Below are 20,214 nucleotides of genomic sequence, written 5' to 3'. Positions count from 1 at the left end.
CCTGATCCTGCTGCAGCAGTCTGGTCCTGCCTGGAGCACAGGGGAAGCTGTTGAACTCTGAAGCAGGAGGAAGACACCAATCTTTGTAGGGGTGCAGAACTGCAGGAGGGAAGCAGGTGGGGAGAGACGAGGGCTAATCTGGTTGCAGACAGCAGCCTGGCTTTGGCAGGGCAGTGATGCCTTTGCCATAGGCTGTGCCTATCTATGCCCCACCATGCCCTGATTTGCTCTGAGCTGGGACTGGCCCTAGGGCAAGTCTGGCAGTGTGATGGTACCTGGGCCAGCCCAAAAATCTGGCTTGTGCAGGGGGAGGGTGGTACAGCCAAACTGCCCCATCCCAGTGGCCAGGGTTCCACTGGGAAAGCAACTCCTCCTGTGTGGGATCACGGTCCGGGGCTGGGCTGCAGGATGCCCTAGACACAGGTGCAGTCCTGGGCCAGGATGTTGGGCACCGTCTCGTACTTGAAGGAGTAGCCGCCGTCGGAGGTGGTGCGGACGCGCAGGGAGCGCATGGTGCCGGGCAGGGCAGCGCAGCAGAGCTGCACGCCCAGCCGGTGGCTCAGCCCGTGGCCTGCGGCGCAGCTCCCGTGGCAGTAGTGGAAAACAAAGCTGCTGGGATGCACGATCCACTTGTCCCAGCCCAGCTCCTCGAAGGAGATGTTGAGGGAGGCCCGGCGGCAGTTGGTGTGGGCAGCTAGCTCCTCGGATGGATGTTGCAGCAGGCTCAGGGCGGCTGGGGACCAGGGCATGGCAGAGCGACGAGCCCTCTCACTGCCCTTGGCCCGGGTGGTGGCCACCAGGAAGGGCATCTTGTCCCCCTCGGCCAGGCAGGGGCAGCCAGGACAGCGCACCAGGAGCACAAAGAGCGGCTGCCAGAGCTGGGGCAGCAGCACCGGGGCCAGGTGAAACACGGTCCAGTGCTCGGGTGTCCGCTCCACCATGGCTGTCACCGGCACCCGGCCCTGAGGTGACAGGGTCAGCACGTCAGGGGTGGAGTGGTTGGGGGCAGCCGAGGGGCCCATGTAAAACCAGAGCTGGGCAGAAATCACCACACGGCTCAGGGTGTGTGCCGAGGGCTGGAAGAGGTAGGTGAAAATCCCTTCTTCCTCCAGCAGCTTGTCTGGCTGTGTGGGCTCACAGGGAACATCTGTGGGGGGAAAAGATGATCAGGGTGTGCCCCCAAACCTGGGGAGAATTCCCAGTGCCAGATGGCAAGGGGGATGTTGCAGAGGTCCCTGGAGTGCTGGCAGGGCACCTGGCTGCTGGCATAGGCTGTGGCAGGGTGCAGGGCAGCTGATGTGCTGTGCAGCAGCTTCTGTGCTGTGCCCCACAGCTGATCTCTGCTATGCCCTAGGCTGCTCCATTACTGTCACCCGTGTCCCCCAGTATCCTGCCCCATGGCTGGTTATCTTGCCCCTTTCCCCCAGAATCCATATCATGCCCTGTTCCCCAGCATTCAGCCCCCATAGCATTCAGCCCTATAGCTGGTCATCCTGTCTCCTTCTCCCATCCTCTGCATCCTGACCATCTCCCCAGCATCCTGGCCCATCTCCCAGTCCTGTCCCATAGCTGGTCATCCTGCCCCCCTTTCCCCCAGCATTCTGCCCCATCTCCTGCTGTTATAGCTGGTCATCCAATCCCATGCTTCAGCATCCTGCTCTGTCCCTCAGTATCCCAACCCACCTTCCAGTATCCTGCCCCATTCCCTAGCATCCCACCCTATTCCACCCAGCTCCTCAGCCCTCCCCATGTCTCTGCATCCTGCCTGGCCAGCTGTTTCCCAGCCTCTCAGCACCCTCTTGTGCTGCCTGTCCCTCTGCTGCCTGTCCTGAACTGTTCTGCCTGTACTTGCCTGCCATACCTTTCCATTTCCTGCCTCTCCACCAATCTCGCTCATGCCCATGTCCCAGCCTGGCATACCTTCTTCCCCCTCTCCCACAGACCACCACATCAGCCTCCCCATCCTTCAGCATCTGCATTGCTCCAACCCCCCACCCTGCTTCACCCTTTCATCAGTATGTTCTCACCTGTGGCAGGGAATAAGATCACCTGGGAGGTGTCCTCCAGCTCCTTTGGCTCCACTTCGGCGCTTTCAAGGACATCTCTCCGATGCATCCTCCTTGCTTCCACCTGTGGCTCCTCCTGGAGCAGGGGGGGACTCAGGTGTTCCAGCACCCGAGCCCGCACCTTGGCCAGGATGAGCTGGCGGTCGGCGCCCGCCGCGGTGCAGCTGGCCAGGGCGGCGGTGGGCAGCATGGCAGGCAGCAGGTGCAGCAGCAGCAGCATGACCGTGGGGCACACAGCAGGCTGCTGCCTCGGGGGGCTCTGCCGCGGGCTTCTGCCTGCCTGCCCAGCCCGCCTGCCCGCTGCGCTCCCCCCGGGGCAGGGTGGCATTGAGATCTATCTGACACTGACGCAAACGTCTGCTCGCCGTGAATATTATCTCTGAGCTGTGAAAGCGCTGAGACGTCTGGAATGCGAGGACTGCAAGGACAGTGTGGTCTGGGGGGGCCGGCGCCCGGGCAGGGGGGTGTGTGTGGGGGATGCTGCCGGCAGCAGTGGGTGCGCGGGGCTGAGGAGGCCGGGCTGTGGGCACCGCGGTGCCAGGAACCCAAGCTGGCAGGGATGGAGGGGGGAACCTTGGGTCAGCTTTGCAGCTGCTGATGCTGGATGCTCCCCATGGCAGAGGAGTTGAAGGTCTAGGGCTTCTGGGAAGCTAGTGGGAAGTGACTGCAGTTGTGCACAGCAGGGAAATCTGGGCAAGGACACGGTGGGGATCAGAGGCCTGTGAGGCTCTGGCACGGGGGAGGCACTTTGCAGGTGGCAGTCCTAGGGCAGCCAAAAAATGAGGATGGGGCCTTGGAAAGGGCAAGGTGAGGGGCAGGGTGGTTGTGGCATCTCCATAACAGTCTAGTGATCAGCAAGGTCCTGGGGACATGAAGCAGGAGGGATGGCAAAAGGTCCCTGGTTTTCTTAGGGCTGCAGAAGGCTGGTCCAGCTTGAGGGGGAGAAGAACAGATGAGAGGCAGGCTAGCTGGAGACCCTGCAGCAGGTATGGCAGAAGGATCCTAGAGTGCTGTTCAGGCTGTCTAGCCACGGGCTGGCTCACAGGGTGGGAGTGGCAGGAGAGGCGTGGGCTGTAAGGAGACCCAGTGTCCTTCCTCGCACCGCTGCCTGAGGGGACAGTGCCAGGTGTTCCCTATCCACTAACCCTGCCTGCCCTGTGGATGGCGGGCAGCCCGTGCATCCCCTCTGTGCCCCCTGCAGCTCAGTGTCCTGCACTCCCCATCCAGTACAGCCTGGCACCTCATGCAGCATGCAGTGCAGCACATCCCCTCCATGCGGCATGTCCCGTGTGACACGTCCTGTCTCATGGCAATCTTGTGTCCAGCTCGCTGCACAGCACACGCTGCACCCCCTGCCATGCTCTCCACAGGGCATGTTGTCCTGTTGTCCCCTGCTGTTGGCTGAGCCAGCACAGAGGCACAGCCAGGCCTGCAGCACCCCTGCAGCTCCCTGGGGTGGCTCCTGCCGGGCTGCTATACATAGGGAGGCCAGCCCAGCCTCGGCGAGGCGCTGAACGGAGCAGGCTCACTCTTATCAACCCCGCGTGCCATCAGAGGGTATTTTTGGGGACAGCAGCTGCAGGCATTTGTAACATTTGGTCCCTGCGCACTGACACCCAGGAGGGGAGCTGGGAGAAGCAGCAGGAGCTGGGTGCCGGCGCTGAGAGACGCAGGGGAGAGGTGGCACAGCGAGGTACCCGAGTGGGGCAGGGGACTGGGCTGGGGGGCTGCCTGGGGCAGGGTGCTCGGGGAAGGGAGGGGTCGAAGGGTGCAATGGTGTGGCCGAGCTATCAGAGCCGTCTATTTGTGTCCAGAGGACCTGCTGTTGGGTGGCCCACGGGTCAGGGGCGTGTGGATGGAGAGATGGCTCTGAATGGGTGCACTGTCCCAGGGGAAGGGCTCTGGGAGGAGAAGCTTGCCACCGTCCCTGTCGCTCCTTGGGGACCAGCCCTCTCCTACCCTCTGGCTCACTCAAGAAGTATTTTTGTTTCCCCTCCCCCTGCCTGAGCAAGTCAGAGACGACCCTGCCCCAGTCCCAGCCATGGTGCAGGCAGAGGGTGGGGTGCACTCGCTGGGGGAAGGCACAGAGCACCTTGCCCCACTCCTGCCCCTGACGGTGGGCACAGTTACCCACAAAGCCGGGGATGGAGGCAGTGCCCGGCAAAAGTAGGACCCACCTCCCCGGCTTTCGTTTTTTCCCCTGGGACTGATGATTTCCAGCTGTAGTTTTGAGTGCACAAGGGCTGGATCCTGCCTGTGGAACTACTGTCTGGAAGGGGGGATCCTTCCCCAGAGCCCCACTTTGCCCCAGGGCACGGCCCTGTGGGGTGGCACAGGGGGTCCCCTGCCCACCCAAGTCCGGTAGGAAGTCCCAGCCCGGGTCCAGCCGGGGCCTCGCGCCCGTGACAGCCCTGTGTCAGCACCTGCCCGCTGAGCCGGCCCAGATGCTGCAGGAATGCGGCTCTGCCACCACCCGATACTGCAGGAATGTGAATGCCCGGCGGGTGGGGAAGGGGCGGGCGGGGGCCCTTTTGCCTCTGCTGTCCCCCAGCCCTAGAACCCAGCCAGCAGCTGCCCATGCTCCCTGTCTAGACGGGAGTCCCCTGCCTCTGGAACTGGAGTCCCCCCTGCAACCCTGGGATAAGCTCCAAGTGTCTCAGCCCCCGGGAGTGCAAAGAGCCACCTTTTGTTGCCTCTCCTATTGCCTTGGGCTGGGAAATGCATGATTTGGGTGACACGGGGGCAAACCCAGTGGGGCTGTGCTGCTCTGAATGAGGGTGATGCTCATGAAGCAGGGGGTCTATACTGGGGATTTTGCTCCAGGTGTGGGTGCCTCCTCGTTGGGGGCTCCACACTGGTCCATCTCTTTGATGAAGCCCAAGCCCTGACTCTAGTCTGTCTGTACATCCCCCCAGGCTGATGGTCCTCACTGCTGCTCCAGCCAGCTGCCTTCTGTGACCCTGGGGAGCTGGTGATGGAGGGGTTCGGGGGAGCCCCCAGGTTCCTGGCCTATCCACGTGCCTTCACGGTTCAAAGTGGCACCAATGCGGTCCTGAGCTGCCAGATCATGGGTGATCCCCAGCCAAGCATCCTCTGGGAAAAGGACAAGAATACCATCGAGCCCTCGGGCCGTTTCCATATGGAGTCCAAAGGGGACATGTACAGCCTGCTGGTGTCCTGTGCCTCCCCCAAGGACAGTGGACTCTACATCTGCAGGGCCAGGAATAGTATTGGCGAGACTTATGCTGCCACCATGCTCAGGGTAGAGCCAGCGGAGCCGCGAGAGGAGGAGGGATGCTCGGGCAGTGTCGCACCGGCCTTCCTCATTGCCCCCTCGTCCATGCGGGTGTGCCGGGGGGAGGACGTGATGTTCACCTGCAGGGTGTCTGGGCAGCCCTGCCCTGTGCTGGAGTGGGAGAAGGACGGGCACAAGCTCTCCGAACTCTTTGAGAGCAGCCACTTTGCAGTGGGGCAGAAACCAGAGGACTGGCACTTCCTGAAGCTGTTCAGCGCCCGGCCCCAGGATGGGGGAGTGTACGTCTGCCGGGCACGCAGCGGCTCCCAGGAGGCCCTGGCTGCTGCCGTGCTGCTGGTTGAGCCCCAGGCACTGCCGGGCGGGCTCCCCAACGGCTCCCTTGCCGATGGTCCCGAGGCACTGGCCGAGCGGCAGCGGTGGCGGCGGCACGCAGCGGGACGGCGCGTGGCACCGGAGACCTGGGTGCCCAATGGTATAGTGCCGGCCAGGGTGCCAGGGGCCAAGGCTTTTGCCGTGAGCGCGGGGAAGCACGCCAAGTTTCGCTGTTACGTTACTGGCAAGCCCAAGCCAGAGATCATCTGGCAGAAAGATGGTGAGCCCCTCACCCCTGGCCGCAGGCATCTCATCTACGAGGACCGGGAGGGCTACTTCATCCTCAAGGTGCTGTACTGCAAACCTCAGGACCAGGGGCTGTACATGTGCACCGCTTCCAACACTGCTGGCCAGACCCTCAGTGCAGTGCAGCTCCAGGTGAAAGGTAGGAACACGTCCAAGGAGTGTCAGAGGTAGCCGGGCCCTGGGGTGCTCAGGGAAGTTTGTCTGCAGGGGTGTGTCTGTGTGGGAGCCCAGCATCTCTGGGTTCCTTCCTGCCCTGTGCAGCCAGGGTCACCCCAGGCTCCTCAGGACAGAGCTGTGCGCTGGAAGCAGGGGATGCTGGGCTTCTCCAGGAGCTGTGTCCTGCTCCATGTCTCTCTCCTTGCAAACAGAGGTGTGGCTTCTTGGGATGACTGCAGGTGTCCAGCCACAAACAGGGAAGAGGGACAGTGCCTTGGTGACAAATTCCCCTGGAAGTGCTGAGTGATTTTGGCAGTCAGCCCTGCAGGGCATGGCTCCAACAGTCTGCACTGGCGGCTGCCCAATTCCCCCCGAGCCATCCAGCCAGCTGGGGACAGCCCGTGGCTGGGGTTACCCAGGAACTGGTGCAGCCCCTGCCTACACCCCACTGCTCCCCTCCACTGAAATGCCTGCTGCAGCATGCTGACTTCCACGCTCCTGCATCCCCCAGAACTCCCTGCTGAGATACTGGAGACATCCCTGTGTCTGCCCAGGCTCTGGTCCTCCCTGCTCTGGGGGATGTGCTTGTCAAGGCAGTGTCTGTCTCATGCAAGCCAAAGGAGAGGGCAAAGGAGGGAGAAGGGTTTGCTGCTCTTTGTGAGCTGGGAGCACCTTGAGCAAAGGGCATGTGGGCTGCATGCTGTACCCCACATGCCCTAAGCTCCTTTCTCTTCCTGTGGCAGAGCACCGGCTGCGGTTCCAGGTGCAGCTGGCAGACGTCGAGGTCGCAGAGCGGGAGGATGCAGTGTTGGAGTGCCAGGTGCCATTGGAGACCATCCCCACCTCCTGGTACCTGGAGGACAGGGAGCTGCAGCCCAGCCACAAGTATGTGATGGAAGAGCAAGGGGTGGTACGGCGCCTGACCATCCGCGATGCCCGCATCGATGACGACGGCATCTACCTCTGCCAGATGAAGGACAAAGGACGCAGCATCGCCGAGGTGTCTGTCCGAGGTGGGGTCAGGCCTCCAGTAGCACAGCTTTGCCTTCCTATCCCCCTCCTTGCCAGGGTCCCCACTGCCCCCTGCATTTGCCTTCCATCCATTTGGCCGGTGCCTCCTGCTGCCCCTCCTCATCCTTCTCCTCCTCCTCTAACACCTCAGAGAGCCCATCCTGGTTCCCAGAATTCCTCCCTGGCTCTCATATATCTCTTCCCATAGGGGTGATTGCAAAGCGGTTGCCACGGAAGCTGGATGTGATGGAGGGGGAGAACGCAGTTTTCTGTGTGGAGACCCGGGATGTGGTAGAGGGCAGCTGCTGGAGCCGGGATGGGCTGCAGCTGCGGGAGTCACCCCGCACCGTGCTCAAGAGCTTCGGCAGGACACACCTCCTGGTGCTGGTGCATGTCACCCGCCAGGACGCGGGCATCATCTCCTTCACTGTCGGGGAGTCGCAGACATCCTCCCAGCTCCGAGTCAAGTGTAAGCTCCAGCATTGAAGGGGTCCTGTGTCCTCTCTCTTGCCTGCTCAAGAGGGGTGATACAGAAGGGGTGATGGAATAAGCAACCAATATGCTGGGGCTGTGATGCTGCAATGTGTTTTCTGGGAAGGGGGCTTTGAGCAGGGCTCCAGGATCCCAGCTTCACAGGCACCCACAAACCCCTATAGCCAGCAGCATGCTACATGGGGGCAAGACCATCCTCTCCATCAGGGAGAGAATCCCCAAAGAAACAGGCTGTGTATCCCCACTTAGCCCTTCTGCCACCCCACCTAGAGCCTCACTGCCATCCCCAAACAGGCAACCTGGGCTGTGACTTGCAGGTGTGAAGCACGACCCTCCGAGCGCACCAGTGGCAGCTGAGATGAGCGTGGTGGAGACTAACACGGCTCTGCTGAGTTGGTGTCCCGCGCCTGACTCCCACCTCCGCCCCGCCAGCCACTACCTGCTGGAGCGTCGGGAGGCAGCGGGGGGGGAGTGGGTGCAGTGCCTGGCCACCGACCTGCCCAGCTGCGTGCGGGTGCTGGGAGACAGCGTGCCCCGCGAGGCCGACTACTGCTTCCGCATCTCTGCCGCCAACAAGCACGGCAGGAGCAGCCCTGTGGAGTTCCCTGGATCTGTGCATCTTGGTGAGGAGACAGGCAAAAGCTGGGATGTCGTGCCACAGTGTGCTGGTAGTCAGTGCCACTGGGGCTGAGTCCGACTGTGCTCCAGCCCCAGCAGCTCATCTGGAGAGGGGTCTGCAGGACGCGTGGGTGAGGGATGGTGAGGATGCGCAGTTCTCCCTGGAGCTGTCGGCTGCGGTGCATGGGTCCTGGTTCCTCAACGGTGCCAGGCTGGCTGAGGAGGAGGATGCGGGCGGCCGGTGCAGTGTTCAGCGCCGTGGGACGGAGCACTCGCTGCTGATCCGAGGAGCGCGACTGGTTGACAGTGGGGCCCAAGTCACCTTTGTGTCCGGTGGTGTGCGGGACTCAGCTGTCCTGCATGTGCAAGGTGATCAGGGCACTCACCCTGGGGTCCTACCAGGACCCCAGCAGCATGGGCTGTCATGCTGGAGGATGCTTCTTACCGCTCCTCAATGTCTCTCAGCCCCACAGGTCCACATTGCCCCAGTGTCTGAGGCTGAACGGCTCAGAAAAGTGCCAGCAGGGATGCCTGTGCTGCTGGAATGCCAGGTGTCCACCCCGGATGCCCCTGTCTGCTGGCTGAAGGATGGCAAGGCCGTGCCCCTGGACGACGTTATCGCAGTGCAGGCAGAAGGCTGCGTGCGGAGGCTGCTGCTCCGCTCAGCGTGTCCCTCAGACACCGGGGTGTACACCTGTGACACTGGGGATGATGCTGTGAGCTTTGTGGTGACCGTGACCGGTGAGCTGAGGACTGTGTGTGGGAGCCTGGCCCCTACCTCCTGGTAGTCCTCCTGCCCTGCTTCTTGCTCCCATCTTGTGGCTGAAAGCTGCAGCCAGCCATGCTGAGGCCCACGTTATCTCTGGCAGAGGTGCCGGTGAGGATTGTCAGCTCCAACGAGGAAGCCCCCCACACCTACGTGGCCGGACAGCGTGTGGAGCTGTGGTGCCAGCTGTCCCGCCCAGCAGCCCCAGTGCGCTGGTACAAGGATGGAGAGGAGGTGGAGGTGGGCGAGAGCCTGGTGCTGGAGCAGGAGGGACCACAGTGCAAGCTGGTGCTGCCCTGCGCTCAGACACAGGACACAGGGGAGTTCGTCTGTGATGCTGGTGGGGACTCTGCCTTCTACACCATCACTGTGGTAGGTGAGTGTGATGCAGGAGGGCTGGTAGGGTCACAGGGGGCTTTCTTTGCCGGTGCAGGATGACACAATGCATGTGCTGGTGTCAGTATTGCTGTCACCTGCTGCGATGGGATACTTGTCAGACGTGATCTTGCCAGTTGCTCACTGGAGTTTGGTTGGTTGCTCAGCTGGGGTCCTTGTGGGACTCAGACCAGCTGCCAGAGGGAACAACTCACTCAGCCTGTCTGAAACACTAGAGCACACGAGAGCACCCAGCACCTGCACACCAAGGTGTTTGCCGGACTTCTGCCATGGCTAGTAACCAAGCCCTCCTCCAAGGTCCTAAAAATAGTGGGCCTGGCACCTGGCATGGGGTGACTCATGGTTGGTCATTGCTCTGATGGACAGCATTAATTGCTGACCTGAAAATTAGCAGTTGCCTGGAGACTGATGGCTGGGAGGTGTTTGCTGGATGGGAGCAGGGCTCAGCATCCTGGGGCGGCTGCCCCAGCTGTGGAGCGGTTGCTGGCGGCACCGGCTGGCAGAGGATAATGAAAGCTGAAAGCAAGTGAAAAGCTTCCCCTTGCTGGCCCCAAAACCCACATCCCACAACCACAGGAAGGCAAGCAGGGGCAGAGCTCAAGCCCAGTTGAAAGGTGGTGTGACCGCAGTGGTAAAGCCTCACTGTGGTGTTAACACACAGCAAAGGGCCAAAGTTGATGGCCAAGGACGTAGGAGTGAAGATAGGATGAGTGATAAGAGATGCTGAAGAGTCAGTGGAGTGGTGACTGCTGGGAGGGTGAGGAAGGGAGGGGGTTTTAGTGAGATAAAGGCAAAATTGCCGGTGGGAAGGACAGGCAGCATAGGCTTTGGGAAGAGGCAGGAGTTGTGTGCTGTGTGGGAGTGCGGGGCATGGAGAGCTCTGCTTCCCTAGGGTGGGAGAGGGAACACCATCTGCTGAAGCTCAGCCTTTTGGCTGAGCAGCTTTGCATCACTATGACAGAAGGGTCTTAGGGAGGCTGTCTTGGTTCAATCTGGATTTGGACATCAATGTCACCGGCAGGGCTGGGCGTGGGTGCCTGGAGGCTCCGGCTGACACCTCTCTGGCACAAGTGCCAGGCTGGCTGCTGCAGTCAAGCACTGCTGTGGCACGCTTGGGTTTCCCTGAGGCATCTCAGCTATCCCCCATAGGGCTGTTGTGGCATGTAGCCTGCCTGCCTCAAGCTCGGCCATCCCCAGCATTCTCTGGCTTTTCTGTCAGCTGTTGAGCACTGGAGCTCCCTCAGAACTAGTGGGAGGCTGAGGCCAGAGCGATGCTGCCCGCTGAGGGCTGGCACATTATCCCCTCACTTCAGTGCGGCTCAACATCTCCAGCTGCACTCAGCAATGCGATTGCTTTTAGCAGGTCCAGGGAGAGAGGCAGCCGCCAGTCCTTTGATCAGGGAGCGGGGCGGATGCAGGCCCAGCGTGCGGCAGGTTAATCGCTGCAAACCGGCGCCGCACCGCTCCCGCACGCTGCGGGGCAGCGCTGCGCTGCTGCGCCTGGGCATCACAGCTGGGAGCTGTCTGGGAAGCTTCCACCCGGACGCCCAGCATGGAGCAGCTGCGGGCTGTGAGAAGGGCAGGTTGCTGCTCATCCACCACTGTGGCCCAGAGCTGGCTGTGCCTTGTGCCCGCATGGAGCCGCGGGCTTGATGAGCACCAGAGTCTGGGCCAGCTACGGCTTTCTGCAATGCGCACAGCCAGGCAGGCAGTGTTGGCTGTAGGTGGCATCCTGAACTTTCCCAGGAGAGAGAAGGGCTGGTCAGCCAAAATTTGTGCTGGGAGCCCCTCTGTCTTTAGAGCTCTGACTCAATTCAGAGAGGCGGTGTGAGCAGTGGCACACATTTTCTGTAGCAAATTAATGGTGATTTTAGTGATGACTGCAATCTGGAATTGGGTCCTGGGTCCTGCTGGCTGCAAGAAAACCATATGCCTCTGCCACAGTATAAGCAAATGCCAAGGCTGAGCCAGGACAGAAGCGCTGGCTGGCACCTGGTGACCTCTGAAATGGGGAGATAAGCAGAGGGGAGGGCAGCCCCTGGAAGTGCAGCTGCAGGGGCTGCTGCTGGCATCACAGACAGTGGTTGTCAGTGCTGGGGCTTGCCCATATGCATCCTCCCTCCACAACCTTCAGCTCCACCACAGGGCAAAGCTGGGCAGGTACAATGGGAGCGAGGCCACCACAGCTATTTACAGCCAGTTCAAAGCCTGGTGCTCCTCCTGTTTGTAATGTATGAGGAGAAGAGGGAGACCCAGGCACGATGGTCCAGAAGCTTGTACTATGTAGAATGTGGATAATGTGGTGCGTTCCAGCCTTAAAGCCAACAAGTGGTGAAGCCATCACTCCACACAGGGCTGTGATGGCCACCATCTCTGGCTCTGGTCTTTATGTCCTGGCTGAGCCCCATGTCTCTCCGTGACAGAGGAGCCGGTGAGGATTGTCAGCTCCAACGAGGGGGCCTCCCACACCTACGTGGCCGGACAGCGTGTGGAGCTGTGGTGCCAGCTGTCCCGCCCAGCAGCCCCAGTGCACTGGTACAAGGATGGGGAGGAAGTGGAGGCAGGTGAGAGCCTGGTGCTGGAGCAGGAGGGGCCGCGATGCCGGCTGGTGCTGGCCTGTGCCCAGCCACAGGACACAGGGGAGTTCGTCTGTGACGCTGGTGGGGACTCTGTTTTCTACACGGTCACCGTGGCAGGTGGGTACAACAGACACCTACATCCCTTCTCCCCCTCCTCCCTCTGCCCCAGCTCCTTGCTCACACTGTGGCTTCAGCACCTCAGCTGCCTCTAACCTCCTTGAGAGCAGTTCCTTGCCCATGCCCCTGGGTTGGAAGGGGATGTGGGCAGGAGCATACAAGCTGGTCTGTCTCCTCCCAGAGCTCTGTGTCATACTGCCCCTCTGCACCCCAGAGCACAACCAGCTGCCTTCCTCTAGGTGATGCCACCTCACACCCCAGCCCTGCTGTTCCCTCAGCTTGCAGCTAGCAGCACCCAGCTATCAGCACTGCAGGGCTGGGACATCCATGGCCACTGCTGCCAGGGCAGGTAGGATGGGAGGCCAAGGGACACAAGGTCTTGGTCCTCTCAGCCCTGAAGGTCTGCCTCACCCCAGTGCTGGAGGCAGAGCAGATCTGGGAGGTGCTAGCAGGGCTGCCCTTGGTGTAGGAGTGCCAGGTGTCCCCTGCAGGTGCCCCTGTCCACTGGCTGAAGGACAGGGAGGCCGTGGTCGCAACGCAGCTGGGCATCTGCTCAGAGGGACACTCACAGAGGCTGCACATTGCTGCTGCTGCGCTGACAGGGGTGTACATGTGCCGTGCTGGGGACGGTGCTGTCAGCTTCAGGGTGACCGTGAGCAATGAGCTGCCCAGGGGATTCCTGTCCTCATGTGGGACTCACCCAGCACCACACCTGAGCCCTGCCATGTCCCCAGCAGAGGTACCAGTGAGGATTGTCAGTTCCAACAAGGAGGCCTCTCACTCCTACGTGGTCGGGCAGCGCGTGGAGCTGTGGTGCCAGCTGTCCCGCCCAGTGTCCCCGGTGCGCTGGTACAAGGACGGTGAAGAAGTGGAAGTTGGTGAGAGCCTGGTGCTGGAGCAGGAGGGGCTGCAGTACCGCCTGGTGCTGCCCTGTGCCCGGATGCAAGACACAGGGGAGTTCGTCTGCAATGCCAGTGATGCATCTGTCTCCTACTCCATCTTGGTGGCAGGTTGGTGGCACAGCAGGGACATCATGGAAAGGGTAGCACTGCCCCAGCTCTGTGCTCTGGGGTCCCCAGCCCTGCTCCCTATCCTCAGTATTGTGGAGGAGGGCATGCAGTTCCATCTCTGTGCCTGCTGCCCCTGCCCTGAGCAGTTCTGACTTCTTTGCACTGGGGTGAGAGGATGTAGCTTCCATACAGCCCCATGGGGACAGGGACACAGTTGACAGTAAATAGACACAGCAGAGCCAGGAGCAGAGCAGTGAGCAGGTCTCACGCCCTTCCTCTACATCACCAACAGAGCCACCAGTGAGGATCCTGCAGCCTCCACAGCGCTCACTGGAGCTGCTGGTCCAGGCACCAGGGTGTGTGGAACTGCGGTGCGAGCTCTCCGTGCCGGATGCTCCGGTGCACTGGTTCAAGGATGGGTTGGAGGTGGACGAGACTGATAACCTGCTGCTGCTGGTCGAGGGGGCCTGGCGCTGCCTCTTCATCCCCAAGAGCAGTGCAGAGGACGCAGGCGAGTACATCTGCGAGACCAAGGATGAGGCCATCTCCTTCGATGTCAAGGTGTCAGGTCAGTGCTGATGTGGTTCTGGCCACAGTGGATGCCCATCCTCTGGGCCACCCAGCACAGGAGCCTACCCAGGGCTGGCAGCAGAGGAGTGCCCAGGGCTGCGTTGTCCCTGCGCTGCTTTGTATCTCAGATATCCATACCATCCGTACCTGCAGAGCCTCCGGTGAGGATCCTGCAGCCTTCTAGACCTGTCCCTGTCATGACGGTGTCCCCCGGGGAGACGGTGACACTGTGCTGTGAGCTGTCCCGTGCCGATACACCCGTGTGCTGGGCAAAAGAGGGTGTCAGGCTCGAGGCTGGGGGTGGCCTGGTCCTGGAGGAGGATGGTGTCCACCACCGGCTGCTCATCCCCGCTGCCCAAGCTGAGCACTCTGGAAAATACACCTGTGACACTGCCAATGACACAGTGACTTTCACCATCCAAGTGTTGGGTGAGCATGAGGGTAGGGAAGAGCCTGGTGTGGGGTGCTGGGTGCATGAACCTCAGAGACCTCAGCTGTGTTGCTGCTGGATGCTGCAGATCCGCTGGTCAGGATCCTGGAGAAGGATGTCCTGCCAACCCACCGGCACTGCCAGGCCATGGAGGACCTGGTGCTGGAGGTGCAGCTCTCACACACCCATGGGGAGGTGAAGTGGTACAAGGACGGGGAGAAGCTGCAGGACACTGGGCGTGTGCGGCTGGAGGAGGACGGGGTGCGCCGATCCCTCGTGATCCTGGGTGCTACGGGCAAGGACGCTGGGGAGTATCTCTGTGACACTGGTGATGACAGTATTGTCTTCTTCATCACTGTAGAAGGTGAGCAGGAGGTCCTGGTGAGGATGGTCCAGGGAGAGGAGTGAGGTGCGTCTGTGGCTGCTGCCAGGGTGGTGTGAGGCTGGGCTGGGTGGCAGTGAGCACAGGGAGGCTGGTGGGGGGCACATGGGGAGTGGTGGCTGCAGCCAGAGGAGTCTGGACAGGGTCTGGCCATTGTGATACCCAACCCAGCCCAGGCTGCTTTTGTGGTGACAGCCCATCTCTCCAGTCCCAGAGCCACCGGTGACCATTGTGGGCAGCACAGGCTCCATGGTACATCGCTGCCTGGTGGCCGGGGAGGACCTGGTGCTGGCTTGTGAGCTCTCTCGGCCCGACGCCATGGTGCGCTGGCTCCGGAATGGCCAGGAGGTGCATCCGGGTGAGCGGGTGCAGGTGGAGGCCCGTGGGGTGCTGCGGCAGCTCACCATCACTGGGGCACAGCCCAGCGACGCGGGGTGCTACATCTGTGATGCTGCCAGCGACCGCATGGTGACAAATGTGGAGGTGTCGGGTGAGCTGGGACCCCCAGAATGGTGGTGTCATGCCACAAGGGGAGGGGAAGCCTCTGTGACCCTGCTGATGCAGAGGCCAGGGTGGCAGCATGGCAAGGAAGGGTGGGAGCCCTGTCCCAAACCCTACAGGAGCCGTTGGTTAGAAAGAGACATGTCAGGGTCGTGGCGAGACATGTCCCTGCTGCCTCCCCCAGCCAGGGGCTGTTTAAATTTAGCCTTGGCTGGTTCCCAGGCGCCGCTCCTCCTGCTTCGGCTGCCAAAGGCTGAGCTCAGCCTGGACCCTTATCAGCTAGATAGAGGACTGTGCAGGGTGGGAGGGGGCCTGTTGCAGGCGAGTGTCCTGGCTCCCTAGCAAGGTGTTCTGGATGGGGGGCTACAATGAAATTAATGGTCCCAATGCTGCCTGTACAGGGATGATGGGCTCTGCTGCTGTCCCTTCCCTGAGTGAACCCTGAGCTGCCAGACCTCTCCATCCTGCATTCCTGCCCCTTGGGATCCCTGTCTAGTCCCACCATGACCCCCAGCCAGCCCCACAGCCCTTCTGCCCCACGGGGACTCACTGAGGGATCACCTCTCCTGTTGAAGCAGTCCTATCCCTGCACACCGTGGGGACATCCCTGAACCCTGCCTTGTCCCCTGTGCCCCTCAGCCCGGCCTGTGTGCATTGTCAACAAGGAGGAGGCGCAGAGCCCGCTGGAGGTGCAGGAGGGGGACAGTGTGACATTGGTGGCTCGGCTGTCCCCGGAAACAGCGGCAGTGCAGTGGCAGAAGGATGGACAGACGCTGTGCTCAGGTGGGCGGCTGCTGGTGTGCAGCGAGGGTCCCACGCGCAGCCTCACTATCAAGCAAGCGGAGCTGGGTGATGGTGGCATCTTCCTATGTGACGCCGGTGATGATGAGGTGCATTTCACACTGCATGTGAAAGGTGAGCCTGGAGGTGTCCCTCGCCCATGCCAGGGGCAGGAGCAGTCTCATACTGCCTTCACGCCTGGATGCTTGGCACCCCCATGCCGTGCTGGTGCCATTGACAGAGCCACAGCTGAGCCCAGTGCTCCTCCGGCAGAGGCACCCGTGCTGTTCGTGAACAAACGAGAGGAGCAGGAGAAGCTGCTGGTGCTGGAGGGCGGCAGTGCCGTGCTCTCTGCCATCACCTCCACGGAGCGGTCTGATGTCACCTGGCTGGGCCCGCAGCAGGCGGCAGTGGCCGGCGAGCGCTGCGAGCTGCGTCGGGACGGCCGCGTGCACAGCCTCATCATCCATAACGTGGCCATGGAGGACGCTGGCACCTACACCTGCCTCTCACCCCACGACCAGATGCAGTTCGACGTGAACGTCCGAGGTGGGCGGCAGGGGGGCAGTGGGGGTGCGCGGGGATCCCCCTGCAGCGGCAGCGGGCGCTGATATCGGGGCGGGTTTGACTGTGCAGAGCTGCGGGTGAAGTTCCTGCGTGGGCTGTCGGACGTGCGAGCGCGGCAGGGTGAGCGGGTGGTGCTGTGGTGCGAGCTTTGCAAGGCGCGGGGCGACGTGGTGTGGCGGAAGGACGGGCGGGTGCTGGCGCCTGGCCCCCGCCGGCAGATGATGGCGGAGGGACGGGAGCGGTCGCTGGTGCTGAGCCGCGTGGAGCCCGGGGATGCCGGCGAGTACTGCTGCGAGTCCAACGACGACCAGACCCTGGCGACGCTGACGGTGCAGGGTGAGCCCAAGGCTTCCCTACCACCTGGGAGACACCTATCCATGGGGGTGGTGGGGATGCTGGCACAGGGATGTCAGCACTGCAGGAATGTTCAGCGTCTCTACATGACAGGGGGTCCCTTATGCTGTGCCCTGACAACCCGGCTGTAGTCCCCAGGGTGGTGGAGATCATTATGGAGCTGCAGAACCTGACAGTGTTGGAGGGGGAGGATGCCACCTTCAAATGCCTGGTATCCCCCGAAGATGTGGCTGTGACATGGCAGCTGAATGGCCAGCCCGTGGTCCCTAGTGAGCGTCTGCTGGTGACAAGGAGTGGGCTGTGCCACAGCCTCACCCTCCGGCAGTGCCAGACAGGTGATGCAGGCACTGTGACAGCCAATGCCGAGGGGCTGGTGAGCACAGCTCGGCTGAGTGTGCAAGGTGAGGGGGAAGGAGAAAGCTGGGGCTCAGCCCAAGACACAGCCCTGGGGCCGGCTGCTGACTCAGCACACGGGCCATGCAGAGGCACAGGTGCTGTTTGTGCGGAAGCTGCAGGATGTGGTAGCAGAGGAGCAGGGGGATGTGTGCCTGGAGGTGGAGGTGAGCCACGAGGCTGCCGAGGTGCAGTGGCTGAAGCAGGGCATCCTCCTTCAGCCGAGCAGCAAGTACCTGCTGCAGGAGTCGGGGTGCCGGCGCACCCTCACCATCTGCTGCCTCGGCCCTGCTGACCGCGGCACCTACCGCTGCGAGAGCCTGCACGACCGCACGCAGGCCAAGCTCCACGTGGAACGTGAGTACCAGGATGGGGATGGAAAGCAATGGGGCTGGGGATGGGGATGGGGAGGGCACCCAACTGCTGCAATGGGAGCATGTGGGCACAGCTGGTACTTGCTGGAAGGGGTGCTCAGAGAGGTGGGTGTGTGGGCAGGGGTGGGAGTCCGGTACAAACAACTGGATTTAGACAATCACTCCAGCAAGCACAGACGGGGAAGCCACGGTCTCTGCGGTGGAGCAGACACCTACTCACAGACATTGGTCCCTCACAGCCCGGAAGGTGTCGATCCGGACACCACTAGCAGATGTGGAGACCTTTGAGAAGGAGACAGCCACCTTTCACCTGGAACTGTCTCACCCTGGTGTGACCGGGGTCTGGACACGGGACGGCATCCGGGTGAAGCCCAGCAGTACGTGCCGGATCAGTGCCACAGGCTGCGGGCACAGCCTGACACTGGAGAGGCTTGCACTGGAAGACTCAGGCACCGTCACCTTCACTGCTGACACTCTGCGCTGCAGCGCCCACCTGCGTGTGCGGGGTACGGTCCCTGGGGCAGGCTGGGGGTGTGTGGCACTGGCACTGTTTGATCTGCTGCTGTTCTGTACTGGGAGACAATGAGGCTGAGCTGGGCCACGCTGGGCACATGTGTCCCCCTGTCCTCAGCAGGGGTGATAGAGTGCTGGCAAGTGTCCCCCTGTCCTCAGGGAGGAGATGTGAACTGAGCAGTGGGGACACCCAGCCAGGGTCTGGGTCCAGAGCCAGCTGGAACACCACTGATGAGTGGTGCCACTCTCACCCCATGCTGAAATGCCACAGCCACAGCTACTCTTCCCTGCAGCCCCAAGTCCATGCCTTTGTCCAATCAAGCCTTCCTGTCCTGTGTCCTGCCTCCTCAGAGCCTCCAGTCACCATGGTGAGGGTCCCACGAGACCTGGGGGTCCCAGAGACAGGGGTTGCCAGCTTTGAGTGTGAGCTGTCTCGCCCAAATGCAGAGGTGAAATGGTTCAAGGTGAGGGCTCACGCTAACCCCCTCCAGCAGCACCTAGCCATGTCCTCCGCATCGTTTTGTCCCCTGGCCGCTGCCCTCTCTGCCGGGGCTGCAGACAGAGCAGAGGGGTCAAGCAGTGGGGTGCTGCCTGTTTGCTTCTGTGCAGGACGGGCAGGAGCTGCGACCAGGGCCCAACTGCCGCATCTACTCAGCAGGACGGCGCCGCATCCTGCAGCTGAGCCGCTGCGAGCTGACTGATGCTGGCAGCTACACCTGCGATGCAGGTGACTGCCAGGCCTCCGCCATGCTGCATGTCCAGGGTACGGCCACCCAGCTCCCAGTCTGTACACCCCCAAACCCTACGCCGCCTGCTCCCCTCATCCTTGGCAGCCCTGGCACCCTGTCCATTACCTGCAGAGCGCCAGGTCAACATTGTGCAGGAGCTGCAGGACGTCCAGGTCCGGGAGGGTGACAATGCAGTCTTCACCTGCGAGGTGTCACATGGGGATGTGAAGGGCGAGTGGTTTCGGGACGGGGAGAAGATCAAGGTCTCCAGCACAGTGAAGATACGGCAAGAAGGTGGGGGTGCAGGTGGCTCCACACCTGGTTTGGGGCTGGGATAGGGCAAATTCAAGCAAGGGGAGTTTGTGTAGACAAAGGGGGCTCCCTGGCCCTGTGCTTACTATGGGTGTGCATTGCTGTCACCTTGAGCCAGCCTCTCCCTCCCCAGGGACCCGGCATTTCCTGCTGTTCTGTGGTGTGCGCCCTGAGGACAAGGGACTCATCCGTTTCTCAGCCAGGACAGTCACCTCGGAGGCCAGTCTGCAGGTGGAAGGTACCAGTGCAGGCTGCGAGGTCTGGCTGGGCTCCAGCACCAGGGCTGGGGTGTACCAGGTCAGCTTGCGGTGTCCCCATGGAAGCCTGCTCACCCCATGGTGCTGAGACACTGCCCCCTCCTACCAGCACTGCCAATCCGGATTGTGAAGCCACTGCGGGACAAGACGGTGCTGGCGAGGCACAAAGCGACACTGGAGTGCACCGTGTCCCACGCCCGGGGCCGGGTGCGCTGGCTCCGTGGGGACACCGAGATCTTTGCCGGTGACAAGTATGAGATCTGCAACCTGGACTGCTACCGCACACTCATCATTCATCGCGTGGGCCCTGAGGACGAGGACTCGTACACCTGCGACGCCTTCGATGACCGCTCCACTGCCCGGCTCCTTGTGGAGGGTGAGTGAGCACCTAGGGGGGCACCACTGGAAGCTGCCAGTGCTGCTGTGCCTTGCAGTAAAGGGACACCAGAACCCTGTCCCCCTTTGCTTGCAAGAGTCTGAGTGCTGGGCTGGAGGGAGCAGGCTGATACAGGGCCAGGGGTCTGTTCCTCATCTGGGACACACCTTTTGGATGGCCCAGCTGCTCTGGCAATGCTCCAGCTCACTCTGACTCCCATTGTTTCCCCAGTGAGCTAGAAGCCAGGATGCAGTTCTCAGGGCCTGCATGCAGACTGACAGATGCCACTGCTGAGAGATGGGGTGAGGCGCCCCCTGGCACAGACATGGACACCATCCCCAGCCTGCTCCAGCCTCAGGGCTCTGCATTAAACAGCCTTTTTTTCTGACATGGCTTCTTCCACACAGCGAGCTGGGGTCTCGTTAAGAGAAAAGGTGGTGGCACCACTCTACATCCTGCTCAGCATCCCTGGAAGCCCGTCCCTCTGAGCCCCCCTCACCCCCGCCCCCCTACAGTCCTTGGCTTTGCACGCCAGACTCCGAAAGGCTCTTTACTGTGTGGCCGAGGCCTCAACAGCGTTTGGCACATTTAC

At 61.8% G+C, this 20,214-nt stretch overlaps 2 protein-coding genes across 4 annotated transcripts; one reads left to right on the top strand and one right to left on the bottom strand.

Annotated features, from left to right (window-relative positions):
• Positions 1 to 31: 31 nt before the first annotated feature.
• On the bottom strand, positions 32 to 2,286 carry INHA (inhibin subunit alpha; the record flags this gene model as incomplete). Its single annotated transcript, XM_084209266.1, has 2 exons — positions 32 to 1,147; positions 2,028 to 2,286. 2 exons carry the CDS (start codon positions 2,284 to 2,286, stop codon positions 414 to 416), a joined length of 993 nt encoding a protein of 330 aa, XP_084065392.1. The 3' UTR covers positions 32 to 413.
• A 1,383-nt stretch (positions 2,287 to 3,669) lies between these two features.
• On the top strand, positions 3,670 to 20,147 carry OBSL1 (obscurin like cytoskeletal adaptor 1). Of its 3 annotated transcripts, none has more exons than XM_084209600.1 (26): positions 3,670 to 3,759; positions 4,982 to 6,079; positions 6,840 to 7,109; positions 7,316 to 7,576; positions 7,917 to 8,222; positions 8,308 to 8,586; positions 8,683 to 8,958; positions 9,087 to 9,359; positions 11,803 to 12,075; positions 12,810 to 13,085; positions 13,378 to 13,653; positions 13,809 to 14,084; positions 14,174 to 14,449; positions 14,676 to 14,957; positions 15,608 to 15,883; positions 16,022 to 16,297; positions 16,385 to 16,651; positions 16,801 to 17,070; positions 17,153 to 17,419; positions 17,676 to 17,942; positions 18,301 to 18,413; positions 18,559 to 18,712; positions 18,810 to 18,971; positions 19,123 to 19,227; positions 19,356 to 19,622; positions 19,854 to 20,144. In XM_084209600.1, exons 2-26 carry the CDS (start codon positions 5,041 to 5,043, stop codon positions 19,859 to 19,861), a joined length of 6,795 nt encoding a protein of 2,264 aa, XP_084065726.1. In that variant the 5' UTR covers positions 3,670 to 3,759; positions 4,982 to 5,040; the 3' UTR covers positions 19,862 to 20,144. The 3 variants fall into 3 exon arrangements, with proteins under 3 accessions (XP_084065726.1, XP_084065727.1, XP_084065728.1); XM_084209601.1 differs by having other exon boundaries at positions 12,813 to 13,085; positions 19,854 to 20,140; XM_084209602.1 differs by lacking the exon at positions 14,676 to 14,957 and having other exon boundaries at positions 19,854 to 20,147.
• Positions 20,148 to 20,214: the final 67 nt, after the last annotated feature.

Source organism: Fringilla coelebs (assembly GCF_963513975.1).
Source record: "Fringilla coelebs genome assembly, chromosome: 7".
NCBI classification, from domain to species: Eukaryota; Metazoa; Chordata; class Aves; order Passeriformes; family Fringillidae; genus Fringilla; species Fringilla coelebs.
This window is presented reverse-complemented; position numbering and strand designations above follow the sequence as displayed.

Bases quoted from the DNA above. Each gene is read 5' to 3' on its own strand.
- OBSL1 (XM_084209600.1), top strand. From the start codon at position 5,041: ATGGAGGGGTTCGGGGGAGCCCCCAGGTTCCTGGCCTATCCACGTGCC. The intron at 13,086-13,377 runs GTTGGTGGCACA...CATCACCAACAG, and splicing joins CTACTCCATCTTGGTGGCAG to AGCCACCAGTGAGGATCCTG. The intron at 19,228-19,355 runs GTACCAGTGCAG...CCCTCCTACCAG, and splicing joins GGCCAGTCTGCAGGTGGAAG to CACTGCCAATCCGGATTGTG.